This window comes from Amphibalanus amphitrite, unplaced genomic scaffold (assembly GCF_019059575.1).
Source record: "Amphibalanus amphitrite isolate SeventyFive unplaced genomic scaffold, NRLGWU_Aamphi_draft 000177F_arrow, whole genome shotgun sequence".
Lineage (NCBI taxonomy): Eukaryota > Metazoa > Arthropoda > Thecostraca > Balanomorpha > Balanidae > Amphibalanus > Amphibalanus amphitrite.
Genome location: NW_024881672.1, coordinates 360484 through 386504, shown reverse-complemented (window position 1 = coordinate 386504; position 26021 = coordinate 360484). Strand labels below are relative to the sequence as shown.

General features: G+C 51.1%; 2 protein-coding genes across 3 annotated transcripts in view; both read left to right on the top strand.

Annotated features, from left to right (window-relative positions):
• The window catches only part of LOC122383927 (phosphatidylinositol 4-kinase alpha-like), a 31596-nt gene extending 9397 nt beyond the window's left edge, over window positions 1–22199 (top strand). Inside the window, exons 13-39 of the mRNA XM_043370810.1 lie at window positions 2947–3106; window positions 6218–6377; window positions 7695–7837; window positions 8248–8381; window positions 8687–8788; window positions 9126–9299; window positions 9625–9790; window positions 10036–10230; window positions 10534–10759; window positions 11059–11216; window positions 11424–11552; window positions 11986–12185; window positions 12870–13057; window positions 13306–13526; window positions 13861–14050; window positions 14665–14786; window positions 15172–15351; window positions 15858–15978; window positions 16372–16515; window positions 16989–17118; window positions 17479–17638; window positions 18092–18217; window positions 18601–18723; window positions 20293–20416; window positions 20668–20827; window positions 21349–21444; window positions 21589–22199. Coding sequence (XP_043226745.1) covers window positions 2947–3106; window positions 6218–6377; window positions 7695–7837; window positions 8248–8381; window positions 8687–8788; window positions 9126–9299; window positions 9625–9790; window positions 10036–10230; window positions 10534–10759; window positions 11059–11216; window positions 11424–11552; window positions 11986–12185; window positions 12870–13057; window positions 13306–13526; window positions 13861–14050; window positions 14665–14786; window positions 15172–15351; window positions 15858–15978; window positions 16372–16515; window positions 16989–17118; window positions 17479–17638; window positions 18092–18217; window positions 18601–18723; window positions 20293–20416; window positions 20668–20827; window positions 21349–21444; window positions 21589–21718 — 4162 coding nt within the window. The 3' untranslated portion in view covers window positions 21719–22199. The remainder of the gene's footprint in view (window positions 1–2946; window positions 3107–6217; window positions 6378–7694; window positions 7838–8247; window positions 8382–8686; window positions 8789–9125; window positions 9300–9624; window positions 9791–10035; window positions 10231–10533; window positions 10760–11058; window positions 11217–11423; window positions 11553–11985; window positions 12186–12869; window positions 13058–13305; window positions 13527–13860; window positions 14051–14664; window positions 14787–15171; window positions 15352–15857; window positions 15979–16371; window positions 16516–16988; window positions 17119–17478; window positions 17639–18091; window positions 18218–18600; window positions 18724–20292; window positions 20417–20667; window positions 20828–21348; window positions 21445–21588) is intronic.
• Window positions 22200–23722: 1523 nt separating this feature from the next.
• LOC122383953 (haloacid dehalogenase-like hydrolase domain-containing protein 2) overlaps window positions 23723–26021 on the top strand; it is a 78472-nt gene continuing 76173 nt past the window's right edge. The window contains exons 1-2 of one of the 2 annotated variants that reach the window (XM_043370850.1): window positions 23723–23850; window positions 24554–24640. In XM_043370850.1, coding sequence (XP_043226785.1) covers window positions 24607–24640 — 34 coding nt within the window. In that variant the 5' untranslated portion in view covers window positions 23723–23850; window positions 24554–24606. The remainder of the gene's footprint in view (window positions 23851–24553; window positions 24641–26021) is intronic. The other variant, XM_043370852.1, reaches the window with a different exon arrangement.

Below are 26021 nucleotides of genomic sequence, written 5' to 3'. Positions count from 1 at the left end.
AAGAGCACCGGAGGCGGTCACAGCCACCAGCAGCAGCAGGCAGGAGACACTCAGTCGCAGCATGGTGTGTCTAAACGGCGGTCGGCAGTCGGCAGGAGAATCCACGGCACTGAGGCGTCGGCAGTGTCTGCCCGGCCCGCCGATAGTGGACGTTTATGTACCCTCGACTGAGGCCCCAGAGGGGAGGGCGCTCGGCGGAGATGTCGGAACGGTAGTGTGTAGTTCGAAGGTGACGTGGGTGCTTCCGTCTCCACGCCAGCGGTGGCGTGGGAGTCGTCAGCTGCCGGGGATGACTTGATATGGGATGACAGGGCGGCCTCTGCTGTGATATGCTCGGGAAGAGGGAGTGCGTCACGTGATGGGACTCGTGCCGGATGGCCGGATGTGGCTCTGACGGGGGGGGGGGGAGAGGGTGATAAAATTGGATTTGGACTGGAGGGTCTGCCCATATGGAGACCCCTTGCACTCAGCCATATTTAATTCTCACATTCATTCACATTTATTTTGACATCCTGTATAGCCACATTAATTCTGATTAGCTAGCTGTTGTGACTTGGTGAGTAAATGACATACCTACTTTGTGCCGTGGCAAAGTCTGGTAGTCATTTCCTTTTTGTGTTCTGTGATTTAATTTGCATTTGATGTGATTTGCATTGATTTGACTTCTACCTTGATTTGAGTGTCAATACATCTTGCCTTTGTGGGCGTCGTGAACTCTTCTCTAACCCTTGAATACAGAGAAAAGCTGATCCATAAATCGACTCCTCCTTTCAGCCGAACAAAAACAAAAATTGTCGATGGTAAGAAACTCTGGAATGGTTTGTTGAAAGATTGCCGTTATTTCCCCACCCCTAAAATGTTCCTTGAGAGAAATTTGATCGCTAGATTTGAATAAACGGCAGACCAGTAGAATCTGCTCTCCGATAGTTATCTGATGGTCCTCCGTCATTTCTTTGAGAATGACGCGACCTTCTAACAATCTGTGGTATTCTGCGGAGTTCACATGGCCTGTAGCTTGAGAACTCAACATGTGGCTGCATTTGGTACGAAGGCCTGGCCCGAGAATTTGCGTGACTATGAGAAATTCGGGCCTCAGAGCCACGTCCGGTTCAAAGGACGTTCTTTTTCGGTCAGGGGCGAGGCTGGGCAAACTAAAAATTATTGATAAGGCGCTTAAAGTCATATGGAATATATTTGTGTGGTGATAAAGTATCATGCTTATGATTTTTTCCTTTCAGCTTTCCGTTTGACACTGTGATTTGGATATTTATGAGTATCAAACTTTTTGTATTTCGCACTGCCCATGAAATAATTCAACAAAATAAATAAAAACTTGTCAAGTTTGGTGCGTTGCAGCTTTATGTATCTCACTTGCAATTTTTAACGATGGCTTGTGCTTGATATAATGCTGAAATAAAGCATCAGTATCATTGAACGTGCTTTCCCTAGGCGTCGTACAGACATGAATGACTTTATGCTGTGTCAATCCGACATTTAGGTTCGTGTTGTTTTCTGATATTTTTTTTTTTATAACCAAAGGAACATTCGATACGAGGTTGTGGATATTTTATTCATAAATACGATCGCAATCCAACATCAACACAACTTGTACATGATACCAATACATCATAACTCTCATGACATCGGTAACGCTAGAATAATCTGATGTTGCCAGGCTCTTTCGGGTCGGCATCAAGGCTTGCTGCGGTTACCGTTACTATAACCTTGAATCGTGTCACTGTCTACTGAACGTTACCGACGCTTTAGGTCGGCTTCTCGATGGTTCAGAGTCCAGGCAGGCTGGTTATTGACACTGACAGTATGTATCAGATGCGTTCCTCCAGTAAATTTCAGCCTATCATCCTCCAGTAGTTTGTTTCCAAGTTTGCCATTTGACCAGCTCGCTCAGGGCACGACACACTTCTCCTGGCCGTCCAGTTTGACGCTGTACACCATGGGCGTGGCCATGTTGTCGGCGTAGTGGGCGTTGAAGCTGATGGTGAGCGTGGTGTTGGCGTTGTGGTGGCCGTCCCACGGGTTGTTGCTCAGGCTGAAGACGCGGTGGTCGCTGGTGCTGGCCGGGTACGCCCACTGGTTGAACGTCTGCAGCTCGTGGTCGAACGCCACGTCCACGTTCCACGTGTCCACCTCCGTCTCAAAGTGGATGTGCAGGTCGCCCGAGAAGCCGTGGTCCCACACGGCCAGCTCCTCGTAGGCGCAGCTGCGCACGCACAGCGTGTCGGCCGGGCTGCCGCACTCGTCGGCTCCGGCCGCGGCCAGCGCCGCCGCCGCCACCAGCAGAGAGAACTGTGCGACCTGCATGGTGCGTGTGTGTGCGAGGGTCTGGGAGGGACTAGGAGGGCGCGGCGCAGCGGCGGTGTTTTATGCGCGCCGGGACCGTGGGAGGACACCGGTGGTGCGGCCCCACGGGAGGCGATAGGACGGCGCACGGTGCGCGGGCGGAGGACAGGCGCAGGACCCGGGTCCAAGGTGGATGGAGATGCTGCCTGATCACACACCGAGCTCTACTTCTCACGCGATGACGTCAAGAAAGAAGAGCAGAGATTTTGGAGGAGATCCGTTAAAATGACATGATTCATGGATAGATTTGTGCTGGACCTTTGTCCGACGTAAGCGTGACGAAAAAAGCGGTAGCTTCACTTCGTATGACGCCCACAGATGAGTTACGTAATTTGAACTGACCGCTGTGCCTTGCCATGTCATGACGTCTGCCTGTGCCCGTTCCCGTTCCCCAGTCAACAGACACAGCTCTCAACAGCTGACCAACGCATCTGCCTGTGATTCTGACCTAACCTGACCTGCCCTCGTACCCTACCGGCAGACCGGTGATTAACGCCTCTGCCTCTCCCCTGACCTGACTAGACCTGATCTGGCCTATCCTGCCCTGATCTAACCTGACCTCTGATCTCGTTTCTCTACCGACAGACACGTCTCCCAGCCAGTGATTAACGCCTTGGCCAACATGGCTGCCCAGCTGCAGGGAGAGACCGAGCTACACGACCTGCTGGTGCGTCTGCTGGAGCTCTTCGTCCAGCTGGGGCTCGAGGCCAAGCGCGCCTCCGAGAAGGCCATGGGATCGCAGAAGGTTGGTAGGGGTCAGCCGGGGCCGAGGTGGGGCAGGAGGGAGAAGGTGCATTGTTAATGCAGACTAGACATGTGTTTTAGTGGTTATGGGAGGCTGTATGCTTCTGGCACGGGTATCGTTCGCTGTATTTTTTTTTCTTTCATTGCGGCAGCTCTTTTTGGACAGTGGTGGCTCCATATGGCACCTAAATGCCCAGTTACTACCACTGCAGTTGGTTTAGCCAGTTGATAAACCGAAAGTTTTAGGACACAGTTAACCCTTTAATCTTCTTCTATGGTAGTTTATGCATTGCTTGTACTTATTGTTATAACGCATCTACTGCAGTATTTGAATACATACCGTCCTCTGTTACATAGCAGTTGGTCAGTTTGGCTGACCTAGCTAGACTGCCTCAGAATATGTAGCTACTTGTACTATAAAATTAGCTTTTTTCTTTGGCTTTCAATCGCCACGTATATCTGCAGCAGGAATTCGAAGTAGACTCAGGCCGTGACAGTTGTGTTTAGCTGCCTTTTGGGCCGTCGCTGTCTGTATGTGCGCGGTCTGCCGTCGTTTCCGGCCGATCAGGGCAGTCATGGTGCTGCCGTTACCGTTACAGGCTCCGTCGGTCACCAGAAACATCAAAGTGAGTCGTCCGCCGGCCGCGCGCGGTCCGTCCTACTCGGTTCTCTAACCTGTCGCTGTCCTTAGTGTGTGTGTGAGGTGTGAGTGGGGGCGACCTGCTCTGACGGCCAGTGTCCGCCCCGCGAGTATCACTACCGGCCCGTAGTAGTTACTATTGACACTAACATCGACACTGGTGTGAATAATGACTATCGCGAAGCACTGAGTAGATACTTCGGAACACTGACACTGACACCGTCACCACCGCTTCCCTCTGTAGTTACTCCTGAACACTGACACTGACACCGTCACCACCTCTTCCCTCTGTAGTTACTCCTGAACACTGACACTGACACCGTCACCACCGCTTCCCTCTGTAGTTACTCCTGAACACTGACACTGACACCGTCACCACCGCTCCCCTCTGTAGTTACTCCTGAACACTGGCACTGACACCGTCACCACCGCTCCCCTCTGTAGTTACTCCTGAACACTGGCATTGACGTCGACACTCTGACACTTCCACTTCTCCGCTCTGTAAATATTTCAATCACCAGCGGACGCTGACACTGACGCGTTTCCGCTCTGTAGATACACCTGGGATCCATGGACTCTTCAGATTTTATGCTGGCTGACCAGTGACCACTGCTGACCACTCAGTTCATGACCGGTTCAGTCTGGCTCAGCCTCAGACTGGTGACTTACAACCACTGGTGCGAATTGCTGACCGCTGACTGTGGCCATTGATCACCGACGCCGCTGATTATTCGATTCAGGACCCTTTTCTGATGACTATTGCTCTTTGTCCTTTGAGCATTGACTGACTGATCCTTGGCAAACAGGAAAATGTTCGACTTCTTACCACATAGACAGACTGATCACCTACTTTGACAGTTGTTTTAGGCCTATTGCAAAACGCCACCACACAATGACGCACTCATCAACTCTACCCTAACCCACTATAACTATTGACTACTAACCACTGACATCGCCTGTGAATTGTGATACATCCAGCTCCTCCCATTACTCTTTATCTCTGCTATGAGTTCCACCCGGGTCTCCCCGTCTCACCACGGTGCTCGAACGCGACTGAGAGGGCAGGGCCTGTGCGCCACTGTAGTTGGTTCTGCCCCTGGTGACCCGGCAGGATGCTAGAGCATGGTGGCTATGACAAGATGCAAGAGGATGGGACTGTCTGCAATTACTTCTGTGCCAGATTCGGCCCAACAGTAGCTAGTGCTGCTCGATGACCGACTAACTTTTTTAGCAGTTGAATAACCATGCGCCGAGACTGGTTTGAAATATGAGTCACAACAGCCTTCCTTACTTGAGTAGGTAAATGAGTTAAAAAGCGGGGAAATATTGATATTTTACGATGTCCACCATAGAATGGCACTATGCGTTCTAGCACTTTTTCCTTCTTGATTTTTTTCTTTGCTTGTAATAAAGACGTTCCTTTTCTATGAACTTTGCATATTCCTCAGATGGTAAAGCATTTGCCGTTTTTTAAAGGCCGTTTTTACAATATTTTTATAAGTCTTTTTACATAGTTATTTATTTCGATAAGCGTGATAAATAACATCGTTTATCAAGTCAGATCTCTAGACCTAAAATCTGAGAAGAATAATCCGGGATAGTTTTCAACCAGTTTGGGATAGTAACAGAGACTTTAACTATCTCTTTTGTAGTAGTTCGCTTTGTTGGCCACAGTAGTGTTTTGTAGTTACCATCTGCGACGGCACCAACCAGCTTAGACTGCGCTGGCTTCGTATTTATGTAGAGTTGACGCGCACGCATCACGATGCATATAGCTGCACGATAACTAACACATCCCAACCACCCCGTTACTAAAGTCAATATGTATGTACGCTTATTATGATATGCTTAAAGGCATTGCTATTTTACATTCGTTTATACAATTTGATTGTTTTATTCCGATCCTTATCTTCATACATATCTGAAGTGCTGTTATATATCAATACTGAAGATAATTCAATTTGTTATTCAGCTGATAGATCATTAAACTTATAGCAATGAGCGATGCCTTGCTAGCGTTTCACCCGTTAACTAAATGTTGCTTGATCTTCGTTCTACTTAAGCTAGCCAGGAGATACACCGTACGATGTTTCAAGGGCGAAGGTACCAGAAAAACGAAGTAAGGCTCTTGGTCATAGAGCATTGTAAAGCACACAAACTGTTAAGTTAAGCCCTGCAAAGTACACAGACGTCGTTTAATTCCTCGTCGTCTCATCACAGCCCTGCTTGAGAGAAGGTTCTCTCTACAGCTTTCAAATCTGACCCTTTCAGTTCGGTGCTCGCCGGTACGAAACTGGCGGGTGATGGAGTGGTGGCCGGCGTGGATTTAACGCAGCGCCGAGGTCGTCGCTGTACTCTACCCAGTTTTAAGACAGCGGATCCCCAATTAATCTCAGGTAACCTACGGTGGCCTCACCATGGTGACCTGTGCTGACCTCTAATGACCCCTGTAATCCCGCCTTACCTCCACAGGCGTCCAGCTCGGCCGGTAACCTGGGAGTGTTGATTCCCGTGCTGGCCACCCTGGTGCGCCGACTGCCGCCGATCCGGAACCCCCGGCCGCGCCTTCACAAGCTCTTCAGGGACTTCTGGCTCTACTCGGTCGTCATGGGCTTCACCGTCCAGGACTCGCGTAGGTGGATGGGTGGGGCTCGGCGCTGGATCAATAGCCGGTCCCGTAGCTCAGTTGATAGAGCGTTGGACTCCGCGTGGTGAAAGCACGCGTTCCCGGTTACAACAGTCCGGGTTCGAAGCGCGACGGGCGCTTGACATTTATGGGCCTCCTGACAGGTATGGTTGCGGTTGGTGGCAGGCCGTAGCCAGGTGAAGTCAGTGAGGGGACCGGCCGTGCGCGGCTATGTGCGCACGTTAAACTTTGGACTCTAAATTCTGCCATAGAACTGGAATTGCGCGATCGGAGGGTAGAGGGCAGGGTCACCGCAACAAGCTTTGCTTAGCGGTGGCTCTGTCCTTGTGAATCCTTCCCATCAAAAGGTTCGGACTAAATTAAAAAAAAAAAAAATAACGTCATCCACCTTGGACTTAACGCACCAGAGCACTCTGACTAAGGAGACTTGATAAATGCTGATGTGATGTTATAAGTGTGTGGTGTGTAAAGATACGAGTGGGAAATGTTTGACGTCTTGTGTGACATCTTTGTTAGGACCAAAGGCTACTGGGAAAAGTTTTTACTTGCCCCATCTTTCCTTTCTCTGTACGTCCTGTCCCGTGACCCGTCCCTCCTTACCAGCTATATGTGCGCGAGGAGGGTGGGGGGCACACGTGTGGGCGATGAGCGTGCGACCATCGCGGGACCGCACCAGGTGGGTAACAGGACCGCGTCTCCGGGTGGTGTGCGTCACTGCCACTGTGACCTCTGGTCCCATGGGGACCAATATCAGATGACGTCACAAAGGCTGTTACATCACTCACTGGGAATTCTCAAATCTGGTACACCGCATCCCTTGAAAAAAGAAAATATGGGGAGGATGCTGAAGCCAACGGGCAAAGTGTTTATCAATATGAGTCTCTACCTTAACTGTTGACCCCGTTATGACCTTTTATAACCTCTGAGTTCCGAATCGCCCATGGGGCCTGGTCGGTGACATTGTTCAAGTAACGCTCCTCACGTATTCTTCTGGCTATGACGCTGTATAACTCCCCCCTTTGACTTTTGGTTGCGCAGTGCGGTGGTGCATTAGCGTCCACTGTCTGTGAAGGGATATGTCCCATGACCGGACGTTGTCCCTGTCCCCGACAGATATCTGACCGGTGAAGTGGTACGACCAGCATTCACTCTCTTCATGGACGTAACCTAGACTTATGACCGTTGACGTGCGTGCCCAAGGCAGACATCTGGTCTGTGGATTAGCCCGACCAGTGTCCTGTCTCGCCTGCAGCCTGACGTGCCATGTGATGTGACCCATTCTGATCCCTGCCCCCGCCTCAGACATCTGGCCGGTCGAGTGGTACGAGGGTGTGAAGGAGATCGCCATCAAGTCGCCGCTGCTCATCAGCTCACAGACCTCGCTGGCCTCCGAGATGCGCGAGCTGCAGCACACCTCAGCGCTGCGGAACGACGCCGTGTCATTGGTGAGAGTCGTGGCGGTGGTGCGTGGTGAAGAGGGGGTGTGGTTGTTCATAAATGAGCTTGTTGTTTGGGCTTGACGGAAAACGGATATGTTCGATGAAAATGAAATTCGCATTCAGAAAGGTTATGGTTGCATGGGCCGGTGTTACTTGCAATTCTGGTGAATGGAGAAATCACGCTTGCTCGTTGCGTTATCAGTTTTTGTTTCTCGTTACAGGCAAATAGGTTTTAATTGGCCCCTGCGTCCCCCAAACGCTTTTCGTTTCGAATGTATCGTTTCAACTCTGCAGTTCCGGATACCAACTCTGCTAACACCCCTCCCCTTCTTCGTCACTGTTAATGTTAACGTCCTGTAGCCTATCGTACTGTTTCATTCGTCATCGCCACCAATATCCCTTTTTTATTTATGCAGACGGAGCTTCAGGAGCTGAAGACTCAGATCCTCAACTACCTGGAGCAGCCGCAGGACGTGTCGGCCATCATCAGGCAGCTGTCGTTCGCCCAGTGCACCTACCTGCTGTCCGTCTACAAACTCGAGATGCTGCGGTGAGGACAGCAACCTGAGAGACGTAGTTGCGATGAGGGTAACTTTCGGCTACTGAGGAACTGCCGCCCGCGATAGTGATTGTTGGGTGTGAAATGTGAATGCTATGATTTTACGTTTGATCACGGACATCTGCCTTTACCATTGTCATTTGGTATTTGCTTTGGAATTTCTGTGTGCAGTTCCTATGATTTCGTTTCCTGTCTCGATAAGTCCTGGTTGTGTCTTACTTTCGGTGTTGTGTTTTGTGTTCTCAGGGTTGACTCAGGGTTGTGTTTGACTCTCGGTGCTGTGCCGTGTTTCACAGAGTGCAGAACCAGGAGGAGACCAGTTTCCACGCCATGTTTGAGTACCTGAACGACCCGGCCATTCAGCGGGACAAGTATAACATGTGGGCCTGCATGAACAGGTGGGCACGAACTGCGGATTAGCTGGCGACGCTAGCGGTTAGTTGTCTTTTGAAACTGTGCTGGGCGTTTGTTTTCATTTCTAACTTTTGTGCATAGTTTAATAAGTTGTAGGCTGAAGCACTCAGCAAATTTTCTTATCTTGTGTTAATTACATATATCGTCTTAAATCCTGTTTTTTTTTTCGTATGTCCTCTTGGAAATCTCCAATAGGACTGTAGGACCCAAGTTTCAAGACAATCGCATTCTGAAGAGTCTCCTCTCCGCCTCCCCAACTTTGCCCTCCACCCGCCTCTTCTGACCGCCCCAAACCCATCCCTCTCTGCCCCATCCCTGCAGTGTCGGTGAGCGCGTGTTCGCCAGCTTCCTGGACGTGATGGCGCACAAGCCGAAGAACACTGCGCGAGAGCGCGAGCTCGAGGGTCACGCCCAGTTCCTGCTGGTGCACTTCAACAGCCCGCACAAGCAGATCCGGCGTGTGGCCGATAAGTTCCTCTCGCAGATGGTCGATAGGTGAGGACGCTTGTGTCTATGTGTGTGCGAGGGTTACACCCACAAAAAGACAAGGCAGAGTTGCATTAGTTTCGGAGTGTCCTCTTGTCATTTGATTATGTCGCGCTGTACATTTGTATGGAAGTTCGACAACGAAGCAGTCTAATTTATATTGTTCACGAGTCACGACTCATTCAGACAAGTCATGTATTCAACATACTCAGCTCAACATGTTTAAAGTTCCTCAAGCTGATTTTTCATAAGTCATTCAAGGATTTCTTTACAAAGCTACTGTACTCTCCTGTTCACCTACCTGACCCCTCTCTTACACGTCTGTGTTCGGCAGGTTCCCGCACATCCTGTGGAACGCCACCGTGCTCACCACGATGCTGGACATCCTGCAGCTGCTCAGTGAGTCGCTGCAGCAGAACCCCAACGAAGTGTACCCCGATCTGCGGGTGCCCGGTACGCCGTACTGCCTGGTACTGCAGGACACCACCGAGGCGCGAGAGGTACGCAGTGGGTGGTACTGAGGTACAGTGGGAGGTAAAGTTGTTCCTGAAACTCGCTTCATCAATGGCTAGGCTGGCGATCGTAAGCTGTGTTTTTTAGGCTCTTGCAATAACATTAACCAGTCGAGTGAAAATGCACTAAATGTGTTCTATTCACATTCATTCTACCTCAGCTCCTTCCGTCTGAATTACCTTGCCGCATTTCCAGACACCCTCACTCCGAGTTCCGGCCTTCTCACCCCCAGACAACCGTGAAGGATTTCTCGGCGCGCTGCGAGGGCATCATTGAGGAGGCGATGAAGTGGGCGCCGGCCACGACGCGTTCCCATCTGGCCGAGTACCTGACGCGGCCGGCGCCCGCGCACCACACGGGCCTGGCGCTGGCGCTCGAGGCTGGGCTACATTTCGCCGGCCCCAGCCCGCAGGCGGCTCCGCTGGCGGTCAGTGGATGGGAAGGAGGGGAAGAGAGGGGCCGTTGGGATACAATATGTGAAATGAATATGGTGTGTGTTTTCTTGTGTAGTAATGCGAACTCTTCACGAAAATTGTTACTAACTAGTGCTTTATATAAGAATTGTCTTGTTTGTCAGTGACATTGACGATGTCCAGGTAAAGAAGTTCCCTGCCCTTACTTGTCTGTGACTAATAGCCAGATTATTCAGCAGACTGCTACCTTGTCCACCTCGCTTCCTCTATGTCGGTCCCCGACCCTTTATAATGATCCACCCACGCTCCACCGGCAGGCGGTGACGCTCTCCAAGCTGCCCGAGTGTGTGAAGAGTAACAGCTCTGAGCTGGTGACGGCCGTGGCCCTGCGCTGTCTGTACTCGGGTGAGGTCCGCGGGCTGCAGGCAGCGGGTACCGACGGTCAGCTGGCGACTCAGCTGAAGGCCACGTGGACAAGAAAGGATGACGCTGCGCACAGTCCGGCGCTGCTGAGGGTCGCCGCGCAGCTCATCAGCACTACGGGTGAGGGAAGAGGGGGCGAGAGGACGGCGTGAGTGATGGGATGACGGAGATTGGGGTTTGACAAGGGGAGAAGGGTATCCCTTCTCCCCTCGAGAGGTGTCTTAGAAAGCACAGACGCTGTCTTGGTTGCCTACAGAGCTTTGGAGGCTAAGAATGATGACTGATAACTGGTCTAGTTTTTGAGAGATATTGACAGAAATGTTTTGTAAGTTTGTCGAAGATGGATTGAGCGTTCCCGGATGGCGTGATCGCTGTCTTTGACCTGTGTCTGTGTGTCTGTGTCTGTATTTATCTGTCAGGTCTGGACCGGGAGCTGCTCCACCTGGTGGCCTGGTCTCCGGCCATCATGTTCACCGAGCCGGCCATGCGTACCGGTATCCAGTGCTGGGAATGGGTGCTGTCCGCACGGCCTGACCTGGAGATCAGCTTCCTGCGCGAAATGTGCGCCGCCTGGCAGGTCAGTGAAACGATCTGGGATATATGTCAATGACACGAGTATACTTGATGTCGTCCACGAACTATTTCCGTGTTAAGTTTAATCCTAGCCGTCAAATGTTAACTTGTCTAGATCTGATTGGACTGTGGCCACTATATTTCAGTACCCGACCGACAAGCGTCTTTGTCTGACTGTGATATGATAATCTGACTGATCTTTCTGTTTCAGTACACGATCGACAAGCGCCTGGGTCTGTTCAGTGAGCAGGAGCCCGAGGTGAACCCGCTGGCCGTCTACGAGGGCTGCTCCATCGAGGCCAAGCCGCCGTTCGTGGCGCCGCACCACCTCTGGGTGCAGGTGAGTCCCAACTGTCCCCAGTCGTCAGTCCCCACCACCTCTGGGTCCAGGCCAGTCCCGTGATTAACTTAGCCATCACGCTAGTTCCCCTGGATGATCTAACATTGTTGATGGACGGTTTGGTTAGCCCATTCAGCCCTTCTTCCGGCTTGCTAGCATTTCCGGCTAATTAACGTTGATAAGCTTACTGTCGACAAGTAACTGGCTGTAATGTGTAATGAGTAGGCTGTAGGTCGTAATGTGTATGACTAATAAAGCTGTAATCGTAATGCAATCTGTAGGCTGTTATGTTTTATTCAATCGATTTGAAGCCTTTTGAAGCATGTTTCTGTCATTCGGCATTCTCAACTTCAATCTGTGTAGGTACCTTTACTGTCTCCCATTTCTGACGCCTCGGCCCTGACGAGTGTACCGTCTGTCCTTGCCACCTCAGTTTCTGCTGGAGCGCGTGGAGATCGCCCGGTACCGCAGCCGCGACCAGGTGGACTTGTTGTGCTCCCTGCTGCACAGCACGCTGTCCTTCTCCGTGGGCGGAGAGCGGGGCGCCATGACGCGCCACGTGGCCGCCGTCGGCACCCGCGTCCGTCTGCTCACGTGTGGGCTCATACTGCTGCAGTCGGACGTGCTGCCAAAGTGAGTCGGAGGGCGCTGGGAAAGTGAGACGGATGGGCTGCATTGTGGGTGTTGGACAAAAGAAGACAAAGTAAGGTGGGCGTTGTCAAAGTAAATGTGAGTGCCGTAGGGGAGAGGTGGTGCCAGTAGTCAGGATCAGTTTACCATTTGTTGGGGAAAACGAAGATAGGCTGTCGTAGTGACATCATAAGGTACCTAGTCTTTTTGTTTGTTTTGTTGGGTTAAACCCTTTCGGTCCAATGAGACCATTTCAGAGCCGGGAGGACGATAGGATATAGGGGAGACATTGGTCTGGGCAGGCACCCTAGTGAGTCACCGGGGGTGAGCCCGTCCAGAGGACAGGCCACCCAGCCCCATGATACTCCCTCGGCACCGCTGCTCCCTCGGGAGCAGCGGTGCCGCTCCAAGGGAGCAGCCCGCATGAGATAAAGTTGCCTGTCCAGCCCGGAGGGGGTTGCGGCGTGGAGGAGAAGGATTTCAGTATCCTGAGGATAGAAGCACGGAACGGTGTCTTACCGTCTGTAGTGGTTGCATACAGCTGTTTTTCATTAGCTGATTATGGCTATATCTTTTCGCAACAAGCATGTCGTACGTTTACCAATGAAGTTTTTATTCCGGATGCCGCAAAGTCGTGTCCTCTTATGAATTCCTGTCACACTGCACTGTTCTTTCTCCTCACGGCAGGACGCAGGGTAAGGTGGCGCTGCGCGAGCGGATCTACTACGCGTGCCTGGACTACTTCTGCGGCCGGCCGCGCTTCCCGTGTCCCGAACAGTCGGCCACCACTCTGCGAGAGGACATCACCGTGCTCATCCGCTTCTGGCAGAACATGCACTCGGACAAAAAGTACCTCAAGACCAGCATGATGGGAGGTGAGTGCCCTCTTCATGCTGATTGTAGCGTGGACCTGACTTAGTTGATGCAACGAGGTTGCGGAGAAGCGTGATTACACTGTTGCTAAGATCCGCAAACTGTGGTTTTTCAATGCCGTCTTTGAATGATGGAACAATTTTCATGTCATGATGTCATTGTGTTAGCCTGTGACCAAATTAAACGACTGTTTCACCTCCTCGCCATTCCCCAACTCGTAAATCTGACCGCTCCTACGTCACCCGAGCAGGGTTCAACCAGTGGAACGTGGCCGGTACGCGCGAGGTGGCCTCCTCGGCACGGCCGCCAGCCAGCGAGTTTAACCCGTCGGTGACGGGCTGGTTCAACACGGTGCCCCTCACCTCCAATAACTCGACACTGTCGCGCCGCTCGGCCAAACACCGGCTGGCCAACCCGGACGTCTACGTCAAGGACTACATCAAGAAGAGGAACCTGATCCTGGCGCTGCTGGTAAGTGGATGGGGTGTTTGAGGGGGTGGTGGATGCTCCTGAGACTGGAGTTTGATGGAATGCGGTGCGGATGGCTGGGCGAAATCTGAGGAAAGTGGTGTGCAGGGAATACGCTTGCGTTTTAAGGGTAGCCCGGTTTTCAATAATGCGATAAGTCTCATTGCTTTACTAAAATAGTACGTGTTATGTTTTCTCAGCACTTCCTCAAGGCACTCGCAAGGTACAAGACACTGAAGAATGCATCGTACCGACTTCGACATGCGCCGTCTTCGTATTGCAGGCAACCTTTCCCATCCCTCTCCCTCGTGACCTCTCCCTCCCTCTCTGCCGACAGGCAGCCGAGATCGAGCGTCTGCTGACGTGGCACAACCCGCAGAACAGAGCCGAGCTGCACATGGCCGGCGAGGAGAATATGGCCGCCTGGCGCGCGCAGCCCATCTCGGAGAAACAGTGGCACGACCACGTCCGCCTGGCCTGGGACATCAGCCCCACGCTGGCCGTCATGCTGCCAGAGAGGTTCAAAGGTCAGCCGAGAATTATGACGCAGTTTATGTGCCTTCAGCACTGTATATTTTGTATGATTGTATGATTGTATGATGTATTGATCACCAACAGGTAAAAACCCAATGACAGGTGAAGTCAGCGCATGCATATGCATACCTACGACATGAATACTCAGTCATCACAGGATACACATGGATACAGATACTAAGTGACACAAGCTAAAGCTAAGTGCAGCTAAAGCTAAGTGCAGACTTCCAAAGTTGACGAAAATTTTGCTGCTTCCCTCTTCAACTTTCCCATTGGGTCTGTAAATATGTCCACTGAGGGATTCCAGGCGATATTTTTTTTTTGTTGTTGTTGTTGTTGGGCGTCCGGATGTGCATTTTTTCCTTCAATCAAGGCTTACTGTCATCGGAATCATGTAACTTGGTATTCTACAGTGCATTGGTGATGATGGATTTGTACATGTTCCATTTTTCATATTTCTTCGTTTGACATTTTCCCCTTTTACCACGCCCGCCTGCTCTTCCTGTGAACTACCGGGGATCGTTCTCCCCTTGCTTCTCTGACACACTCTCAGCGCTGGTACCCCTCAGCCATTGGACACCCCTCCTCCCTCCCCTGCCGCCACCAGACGAGGTTATCACCCGCGAGGTGAGCCGTCAGGTGCGCAGTAAGCCGCTGGCCGTCTGCCGCGTGCCAGAGGCTCTCCAGTACCTGACCACGCCCGAACATATCGTCAACGACATCATCGAGGTGGGTTTAGGGTCTGTAAATACACTGGAGTCTAGTGAGATAGAATATGAACAAAGTGGTTGTAAAAGTGGGGAGATGTATGGACCTCAGCCAGCCGATTGAGTGCAATAGCCGTAGCCGATAAGTGATAAGTGCATGATTGATAAATGTCTAGTCTGGTATTTGAGTATTTAGGGCGCTGTTTTTAATATCATGTCTCAAGTTGGATTTTAGAGGACGAGGAAGCCTCGTGGATGCTCGCCACTTTTTCAGCCGACCAAACCTTCCGAACTTACTGCCGCTGCGCCAATTAATCTGATGAAAACTGATTAGCCACAGGTTCCATCCATCCACAATCCGGACACCCTCTAACATGACTCCAGTCTGACCCGCTCCTGTTTTACAGCTGTCTCACGCGCTGACGTGGGCCAAGCTGCCGCCGGTGCGGGCGCTGGCGTACTTTTCGCGGCAGTACCCGCCGCACCCGATCACGGCCCAGTACGCGGTACGGGTACTCAGCTCGTACCCGTCCGATACGGTGCTGTTCTACATACCGCAGCTGGTACAGGCCGTCCGCTATGACACGGTTAGTAGAGCTGTGAGCTCTGGAAGGTACTCGGGGTTATAAGTAGTCACTTTACAGTGCTGTTCTACATACCACACTTCACTTTACAGTGCTGTTCTACATACCACAGTTGGTGCAACCTGTCGGCTATGACACGGTTAATGGACGAAAGGGGAGGGGCGGTGATTGGGTTTGTATTATGGTGAGCTGAATGCTGTGTTATCGGTGTTCAGTGAATGGGGAGTTTCGCCTATTGCGTTAATTGCACATGTCTTACGATTTATTACGATGGCGGACGTCGCTGAGCTGTTATAAAGCGTTAGTTATTTTGGTGTGACGAAAACCGCAAAAGCGGGGCTCAGTGGCAAAAATTACAATGTTTTATTGCATGCACCGCTACTTGTCTTCGTCTTTTTTAGTACCGTAGTCGCACCGATTGCGTATGTTATTTGCTCATTTTAGGTATAATTTATTTTGTTTGTTGCCCATAGCAGAACATTCAGCGTCTCTGTATGTGTTTCCTCCAGATGGGATTCATCACCGAGTTCATAAAGCGGGCGTGCGCCAAGTCTCAGATTCTGGCGCACCACGTCATCTGGAACATCGAGACCAACAAGTTCCGAGACGAGGAGGGCCTCGTGAAAGACGGTACGTGTGACCGCAGTGGGCAGTGCGGGGAGGTACAGCTCGTAAAACGTAGGATAGAGTGGAGAGTGGCGAGAGGGACGAGCGATATGGTAAGGCCGTGTGAAGCTGGAAAACATTCACGGGAGAAAAAACATGCAGTGTGTTTTATTGAGCTTTTCTGTCTCAACGAGTTATCGGATGGATACTTTGGTCAAGTGACCAGCACTGCACGACTCCCTTGAACTGATACATTTTCCATCAACTTGTATGTGTGTGTGTGTGTTTTTTTTTTGTGTGTAGTCTACTGCTTATTGCCCTTCATGTGATTCATTGCTCCTAATGTTATCTAGTGTTAGCAGTTAAGGTGGCCTGACATGTCCATCAGTTGACCTAACCCGACCTCACGTCCCTCAGCTGATCTGTACGAGCCTCTGGAGAACATCCGAAACGCCATCGTCTCGGCGCTCTCTGGACCGGCCAAGGCCTTCTACGAGCGAGAGTTCAGCTTCTTCGAGAAAATCACCAACGTGTCGGCTCAGATCAAACCGTTCCCGAAAGGTGAGCAGCAGCTGGACTTTTCGTAAATGGTGTGCGAAATCTGTTTTATTTTCAGCGAAGTACCCGGCCTGGTAAAATACGGTCATGTCAGCAGTCAGCAAGTGAAATTGTCATAGGCGGCGGAACGGGGAGGGCACCGGGGCACCGTGCCCCCTTTGATTTTGGCATTTTAACATTAGCCCTATGGGCGTTGCATGGAAAGAATGGGACCAAAAGTCGGCAGTGCCCCCCCCCCCCCCCAGTTGAAGGTGTTCCGCCGCTACTGGAAACTGTCATAGATTGTGTGCGGATTTTGCTGCGTTGAATAATTAGGTCTCGATGAAAGCATATGGCTATGCCACTAAAAAGCTTGCGGTATTGAATCTAATTTTTACACCCTTGTTCTTATCTAATACCTACTGCGGTCCTGCTGTATTCATCAGCAGCTGATCTGCGTCGTAAAACGTGTGGTATGTCCTGTTGTTTTTGTCCAGGTCCGGCCCGGAAGGAGGCGTGTCTGAAGGAGCTGAGGAAGATCGAGGCGCAGGAAGGCTGCTACCTGCCCCCGATCCCCGACTGCCGAGTGCTGGCCATCGACTATAACAGCGGAACGCCCATGCAGAGGTCAGTAACGTCGGACGAACTGACCGTGTCAGCCAGCAAACGCAGCAGAGAACGGGACCTACGATCCAGCCAACAACTTCTAGCCGGGAACGGCTGTTTTGGACGTCTGGTCATGAGTCCTCTGAGATTTGTTTGGTGGTAGAGTGCGCTACGCTGTCCCGGTGTATGCGTGAGAGTGTCTGCGATGAAAGAAGTAATCACAAAAGTGGCTTTGTTGGCATAATTGATATCTGTACCGTGGCGCAGCATGTCATGGGCTAGCTTTATTTAGAAATTTTAGTACCATCCTGCAACAGCTGTCCCCAGCGAACGTTTGCATCACCCACCGCTCACCGCCCTCCGTCCATCCCTTGCCTGCAGCGCGGCCAAGGCGCCCTACCTGGCTCGGTTCCGCGTGGAGCGGTGTGGAATCAACGAGCTGGAGCAGCAGGTCATGCACGTGCTGGACGGGCCCGATGACGCGGCCGAGGAGAGACGGCCATCCATGGGCGTCGAGAAGTGGCAGGCCGCCATCTTCAAGGTAGGAGAGAGAGGGAAGGGCAGGGGTGGGGATGATGGGGAGAGGCTGGTGATACGACTCTCGAAGAAGAATTAATGCGCTGTTTCGTTCGTTTGTCGCTGTGCGGCGAGCAGCTGAAGCGATGATGCAGCGACATGAGGGAATAGCTGACGTGTGGACTTGATTTAGACTGCATGCCTTCCTGTCTGCCTGACTGATGTGTATTGTAGCGTTGGTTGTATTTTATCCAATCCTGCCACTTTGGAAGCTCAATTTAACTTTATAATTGTTTCAGCAAGTATTCAGCAAAGGCACTGTAACCCAAATTAGGTTAATATTTAGATCGCCAGTATGTCTACAGTAAAACACCAAGGCCGTAGCTGTGACGCTCGTCAGAGTGATCTCCTTCCCGTCATGTGTGGCTGAACAAACGACTCCCCCTCCCCCCCCCCCCCCCGCTTATCTCCTGGACAGGTTGGAGACGACGTGCGTCAGGACATGCTGGCGCTTCAGGTGATCGAGCTGTTTCAGAACATCTTCAAACAGGCCGGCCTGGACCTGTTCCTCTACCCGTACAGGGTGGTGGCTACATCTCCGGGGGTAAGTGACAGATGGCCGCAACCGGCTTGAGGCAGCTCCACGTTTCACTCAACGACCTTGGAATGGGGATGGATTGGAAACGGTAGTTCGGTTATCATTTGAGCCTGCTTTTTTTAAGGTAGTCATTGAGGATATCTTTCGCTTTATTTTGTTATTAGTTTGGATTTGAAATGCATCTTCTGAGGTAGAATCTTCAGCTCAGTTATATTGAAAGTGATGTCTAGTGTTTTTCGGCTTTGTGGCCGTAGGATTTGTCGTGACTCTAACGTAGTTTCTCGTTTGAATCTGTCGATTGGCTTACCGCTGTTGTCCCAACTGACCGCTGTCAGCTCCTAGCGCAGCGTGTGTCGTGGTAACGAACCACATGCGGCGTCTGTTTCCAGTCGGGCGTCATCCAGTGTGTGCCAAAGGCCAAGTCGCGCAGTGACCTCGGCAAGGAGACGGACTTTGGTCTGTTCGAGTACTTCCTCACCACCTATGGACACGCGTCCAGCGCCAAATTCCAGGTGAGACTCACTTGACATTACCAAGTACCTACCTCACAATATTCTGCTTGATACTTAAGAATTAAAATGTACCACATTTGTAATGTATTGATGAGGTATCACATGTGTACAGGGTGTCTCATAAGTTCGTTCTCACATTAGATTTGCATGTGAAACAGAGTACATTGCGCCTTGATATATTTGTGACCCCTCAATGTGCTCCCCATTTAATAGGCAAACACATGAACACATGCTGCGGCATGCCAACCGGCATGTTTGGCTGCATAGCAGGCTTAAAGTTAATCCAGACTGACTTGACATGCGTCGTGAGCTCCTCGAGGCTGGAACAGCGCTACGCCTCGACGAGCCTAATTTTCAGCATAACCAACAAATTTTTATGAAATTTTGATCCGATGAGGTGCCTGGCATGTGGTCTTGCCACAAGCGCCTGTCACAGTCTCTTTGCACCGCTTTTAAGCTTTGCTTGACCTGTGCACTGATTGTCTTGCCTGAAGATGGGCCTCTCTCGGATGCCATTTTCTCCTCTGTAAATGTGTTCATACTCGCGGTTCGAGTTCAGCTTGAGGGTTGAAACTCCTTCCAGATGTTCTTAGAAGAGCATTATGCTTTCCAAAGCTGTTTCTGGGACATCAATCGCAACCTGGTCAGCGTCTGGACGCCTATAACCCCACAATACTGTGACCTTGGCCTTTCGCATAGGAACATAACGGGACGAAACGGAGGCCTCCTCCTTCGCCCTTATGGGGTTGTTTTCGGGTTTGGACGGGTGTTTCATCTCGAACGTGGACTAGATAGTCCAGATGACCTGGTTGATGTCCTCAGCCCTTTAGTTTTTTTAGCCTCAGGCATAACGAAACTCATGTTTGGCCATTTTAAGACGTTTTTGACTGTTTTGAGCCCTCCGGTAAGCAAAGCTTAAGTCACCTTGAGTTATGTACCCCGAAAGAACACTCTTAGACAGCTGGTAATCCATCCTGAAAAGTCTGCTTACCAACTTTCTAACCCTTTGACCTTTTTGATGGCCACTTTGGCGCCTCACAGTTTTGGCCATATGGCTCACTCCTGAGACCTGACAAAAAGGAAGATAAACTTGCAATGATTGACTCCCGACAAATCACCGGTGTCACTTGCTGACTGTGCGTCCAGTTAGCGATGGACATTGTCTACATACTGGTAGGCCTCAATCACCCTCAATCGTCGCGAATGGTCACGTGCTGACTAAATACCGAGACGTACCCGTATTGGAGACCTCTATGTTGCGGCGTTAGCCGTCTGTGTAGGAAACGGGCTCTCTAGCAAAAACTATTTTGTCTACAGAAATTAGTTACTGTGGAGCATATTTCTACCAGTCATGGCAACCACGTAAGCCCAGTAACGAACCAATTTCAGCGTGCCTTTAAGCAAGAGAGCCTAAAAACGTAAAATTTAGGTGAGAACGAACTTATGGGACACCCTGTAGTGCGCATTAACAGTACTGCAGTTGGTGTGTAGTTTTTTTCGTTACTAATGTCTGTGTGTGTCTTCCTTATCCTCATAACACGCGCTAACATTGTGTACGACCTCCGGCAGGACGCCCGCCGCAACTTTGTCAAGTCGATGGCGGCCTACTCGCTGGCGCTCTTCCTACTGCAGATCAAGGACAGGCACAACGGCAACATCATGCTGGACGAGGACGGACACATCGTACACATCGGTAGGTTAAGTTTCACTAAGACCAGAAATACCGACATGTTCGGTCTTGTAAGGACCCATTGACTGAGTCACGAAGGCGCGGTAGTAGACAGTTTTCTGAAATCAAGCGGAAGCTTATTGTGATCTGCGTTTTAATGTGATTATGAATTACGAACGGCGGTGGCAGTGGTCTCACCATTTGTAAAGACTAGGAACTTATTGGCGCACTTACCTGTAACCAGCAGCCTCACCACACCCTCCTGCCGTGCGCAGATTTCGGCTTCATGTTCGAGTCGTCTCCGGGCGGCAACATCGGCTTCGAGCCGGACATCAAGCTCACGGCTGAGATGGTGATGGTGATGGGGGGCCGCGTGGACGCCGAGCCGTTCAAGTGGTTCATGGAGCTGTGCGTCCAGGGGTACCTGGCAGTCAGGTGAGCTGGCCAGATCACCTGGGGATGTTAGCCTAGACGCGCTTAGGGGGACGAGCGATCTGCAGCCTATCTTAGACTCAAAATCTGTTCAGGTGTGTCTTAATAGCGGTCAGGGTGAGTGAGTCGCGCAGAATTAAACCGTGCACAATTTCGGGGAGCGTGTAGCTAACCGTGTCGGTAACTCAAGAGTTAGTGGGAGGTCCCTTTAACCCGGTCCAGTCTGGTCTTGTGCACCAATGGTGTTCACCCAGAGCTAGTATCTGATAGCCAGCTCGTCAAGCTAGGCTCACCAATCGCATCACATCATTGGTTGGATCCATTTCTAGTTCATAGCAGCCGTCGGGTACACTGAATTCAGTGCTGCTTCACCATGATACCCTTGATTATTGTTGCTGTTTTTTCTATTTGCTGATGATTATGATTTCATGTGGTGATAGATAAGAACTAGTAATTCCTGCTGGTTCTTGGCTGGCCTGGTTAGCTCCCTGGCTGATTGTCACTGCCACACTCTGTTGTTTCAGACCATATTGTGAGGCCATCATCTCCCTGGTATCGCTGATGCTCGACACTGGACTGCCCTGTTTCCGCGGACAAACCATCAAACTGTTGCGAGCCAGGTAGGAAGAGAGAGGAAGATAGGGCAGCAGAGCGCACAGAACGCTGGGATGGGGTGTAAATCAGAGCATCCCGGTCAACACGGCCCTCATTCAGTGCAGTGGGTCGCTCTCAACTCCCCCTCCTAACCCCCTCATCTGCTGCAGGTTCGCGACCTCCTCCAGCGAGCGGGAGGCGGCCGCCTACATGACCAAGGTCATCAACAATTCGTGTCTGAGCTTCCGCAGTCGCACCTACGACATGCTGCAGTACTACCAGAACCAGATCCCCTACTGAGCGACTTACGTCGGGCGCCCTCCACTGCCAACGGATGGGCCCGTAAAGGGACCATGTCGGAGCTCTCCGACATACCGACGAACCCTGCGAGCGAAATCGATCCAAGCCGACACCATTTATCACTCACCACGGGCAGATGCCTGTGTTCTATGTGGGGTGTATGCGATCATTGCTTTACTTTCTGTAGAGCTGTCGAACACTCGGTCTCGTCCAACTGTCGCAGCTAGCGTCGTAGCATCTTCTTGGTGGCTAAGGTTGTGCAAGCTGCGGTGCTGTATAGCGGTGTTTGAAACCGCACTCCATTTGGCGACGCATGCATCGATTTTTTGCAGCATGGGTTCCGCGGAAGGACGCCAACCTGAGCCAGTTTGCAGGAACCCTATCTATGTGTCCGGAGTGTGCTGTGCTTCACTAGCGGTACCTGTAGGCATACATGTTTATGAGAGCTGTTATGTTGTTGGCTGTTGTTGGTGTTACCTGAGAAAGAGCTAGATTGTCCGTTTGTGTGCGGGGCTGGAACCCAGTATGTAACATCCCGTGGGCTCCGCGATGTCGGGTACGGGTGGTCATTGGTTAGCACTGTGAGCTTGGAGTAAGGAAATGTCTGGTGACACCCAGTCGTGCGCTCCGGCTCGGTAGGGCGTCGCGGTATGATTATTATTTCCGCTCTACGTGCCATGACACGCTACACCAGACGCAGACAGCAGAGAGCCCACGGTCGTCTAGTCGGAAGTGAGAGGCTTGTGGGGACGTGTGATGTGATCTTATCGGTGATATCGGTCTACATCTATTATCTGTTACTTCAGATAGCCATATTTAGTCTCGCAAATATTTGTGAGTGATATGCCGGTAGCTTCTTAGAGAAAAGTTGAGGCATAAAAGCAGAAAAGTGACAATATCAGGGTGCAGTCCACATAAGATTGATTTGTAACTTGCACCTAAAATTGTCAGTTCCCAACCGAGGCGAAATATGTTACTTCGAAGTTACGTTTTGATTTTTGGACGGTGCTAGGAAACCTGTGAAGTGTGGGGTGGGGATATGAGCCATGTCTGTTACCTACCGATGCCGGGTAGAATGTATCCCAATGATACGATTTATTATTCGTGATCATTTAACATCGATCATTCCCGTAATCAGTCGACAGTCAAATAACTGGAGTAATTGTTGTCGCGATGTTGTAGACCATGTTATTCGTTTCGTGTGTCGATACTCGATATCCCGCTGCGTGTTTAGTGTGAAATAATTTTGTGCAGTGTCACTATCACGAATATATCGAAAAATAAACCTGTATGAGCTACTTGCTGGATGCAAGGACGCACGCAAGGGGGGGGGGCACACGGGCCCGTGCCCCCTCCCTCTCCCATTCGGAAGGCCGCTTTTGGGGGGCCCAGTTTGCAGATCGTGCCACCCCCATTAAAAAATTATGTGTGTCGCGCGCCTGGCTGGATGCAACTAAGCCGGACTCCAACATGCGTTTTCGCTTATTTTAGCGCACATAAGCTGAAAAGGGCTGAACCTTGTAGGCATCTTGTCACCTTGTGAATACTTGGACCCGGAATCCGATGGGGAGGGGAGTGGCACGTGCCCTCTGCCCCTGGCTACGCCACTGGGTGGTGGGTGCAGACTGCAGATAGATAATGCAATTGGCGGTGCGAGACACCTTTGCAATCGTTCGTCCTCCCTTCGGAAGGTCGCCCATCCGACCCATGATTTTGAAGTTCAAGTTTCAACCCTGGGAGTGGGACCCAGATCCGCAATGTACCGACAAGGAAATTGGCTATAGGAGGGTAAAAAAGTAATTAAGGACTATTTGTTGTATTAACGTTTACGGTTTAGTAATAACCAACAACGATATTGTGCCACACGTACCCGACCCACGCACAGCTTGCCGCGTAGTTTCCACCAGTGACGTCACCCGGTCCATCGGATATTGTGGGATGATTCTAGCTCTATATTACACGGCCTTGAGCGGAAGTGCTTATTTTCTGTAGTCGAGCGGTGGAGCGGAAGTGGATGGGTGAAAGCCACGTGGGCCGCATTTTATGCAAGATATTCAAGATACCCGGGCCGGGTGACGTATACTAAGAGAGTACCGATACCCATAAGGTTTTATGTGTGCTTAAAAAACAAGGTACGCCTTGCACGTCGGGTGTGCGTGGCCGCGAGCCTTTGCGCTTTACCATGGGTTATTTTATACACTTTGGTTTACATGACTGTTTTGTTCTCTATACTGATACTGATACACAATGGCGGCTTAAAAACGGCTTTGGGTTTAAAGGAATCTTGGATTTTGGTGTGTGATAGTCTCATGTGTGTGGTCTTGGGCCCTGATTGGCGGCCGGCTAGTACTCTTGCCGGTGCTCACATGTGCTGGTTACCCAGCTTGAGCTGCAATGGGCTATTGACCAATGAGAAGTGAGGAAAGTGCAACGTCACTGCAATTTTTCATATACCTCTGCTCTCCGTAGCCCGCTTCTCATTAGTCAATAGCCTGTTGCTGCAGCAACGTGCACGTATGTGTGCGTGGGCTAGTGCGATAGCCGGCCACCGAGCAGCGCTCTGGCCTTTTAAAAGTTAGAGGTACTTATTTTTTGAGTCTTCATTATGCTTAAGGCCATAAATAGGAACATGCCATGACTTTTTCAGTGCTGCTCAGTACTATATTAATGCAAAAATGTCCGTGATAGGAGATGGGCATTTCCTATAAGGCTGCAGGATCCTTATCCATGGACCGCAGATACCATAGTGTGCCGCACGGATGTCTTTGGGTGCCTGTTCAACAGACTGTTGGTAGTGTGTGATGTGACCTGTGACCAGATAATGCAATTTTACAGGCACAATGCAAGAGCCTGCTTACATATAGAAGAAGGTGTAACTGGGTCAGAACATGCAATTGGAGCAAACTGTCTCCAATGTACGAGGTAAGGGTGAAAATCCCCTTCAGCAATCAGCATCCAGGGCTCTAAATTGAATATAAATCACACTAGGTACCTATATTGGCACAAACAATACCGGGGGGCCCAGAAAAAGGTATTCAACTTTAAGTCAATATTTCTTGAAAGGTGTTTGTAAGAATTCACCGCGTGCCTTTCCCAGATGTACCACAGGCACGTGTCCACCCACTGGTCTTTATTTATCACTAGGCACTATCACACTTCCATCCACGCAGTGCGCAACCTCTAGAATCACCAGGCCGTCTCAGCCCCCCCCCCCACACCAAGGCCATCTCCCCCTTTCTCCCGTTCCCCTTTCCCTCTCTCGGCCCCAACACGTACGGCCTCTGACACAGCACTCTGCTGCCCAATTCCTTGCCGGCCGCCGACTGCCGCACGCACCGTCTCCGACACGGCGCGCAGTAACACTCCCCCCTGACATGAGACATCATAGTCATAAGTGAATGTCAGCGGCTCGTGCCCCTCACTGGGTCACATAATCGGCCAAATAGCCCGGCGGCCTGCGAGTCCTCTCCGGGCGCTCTGCACGCACTCCGGGCTCTGCCACCGGCGGCGGGGGAGGCGCCTCCTCCGCCGGGAATCTGACCATGATTGGTCCGTCTCCGTCGCCGTCCGCGCCCGGGCTCGCGCCCCGCCCTGTCTGCCCTGTCCGCCGGCGCAGGTCTCGCGTGTGGCGGGACGCGGTAAGATATATAGATAAGCCCCACGACACCCTCCCTTGATCGACCAACTGTTCCCAAGGACCTTTCGCGGTGGAGCCACTGCTCGATAAGGGTGTCAGCCCTTCTCTCTTCCACAGAAACGGACACTTTCACTTGCCGAGAGCGTTTGGCTTGTGTCATTCTAAAGGTAAGGAAGGTCTTTGCCACTTGTAATGGCACATGTGTGGGGCCTGTGCATTATTTGATAACTGTTTGATTATACCCTTCAAATGCGAACATTGAGCAGGCCCACTTATACAGGGTGTCCGGAAATTATTTGCCCCTTGTTCATTCAGCTAAATCCCACCATGCGCTTTAAGAACTGTTGAAAATTTGCTTAGACCGTGCCTCACGCTATCCACAGCTGTCGGTTATCCAGATGACCTAACCCAGTCACCTGACCTTGACACTTGCGAGGCGACAGGGGCCAGTGTTTGGCAGGCGTAACTCGCACCTGAACGTGGTGTATACTATGACCGAAGAAACTCTTTGACAAAGCGTCATCGCGCTGAAGTTATGGTGAAGACTGAAATGAAGTAGGAAGTCAAATCGAATCCTCTGTCCTAATGCCAATCGAAAACCTATGGGGAAATCATGAAGGAGGAGTTCAGCAAGATTGAGCCAGCTCCCACAGGAAACGGGTCATA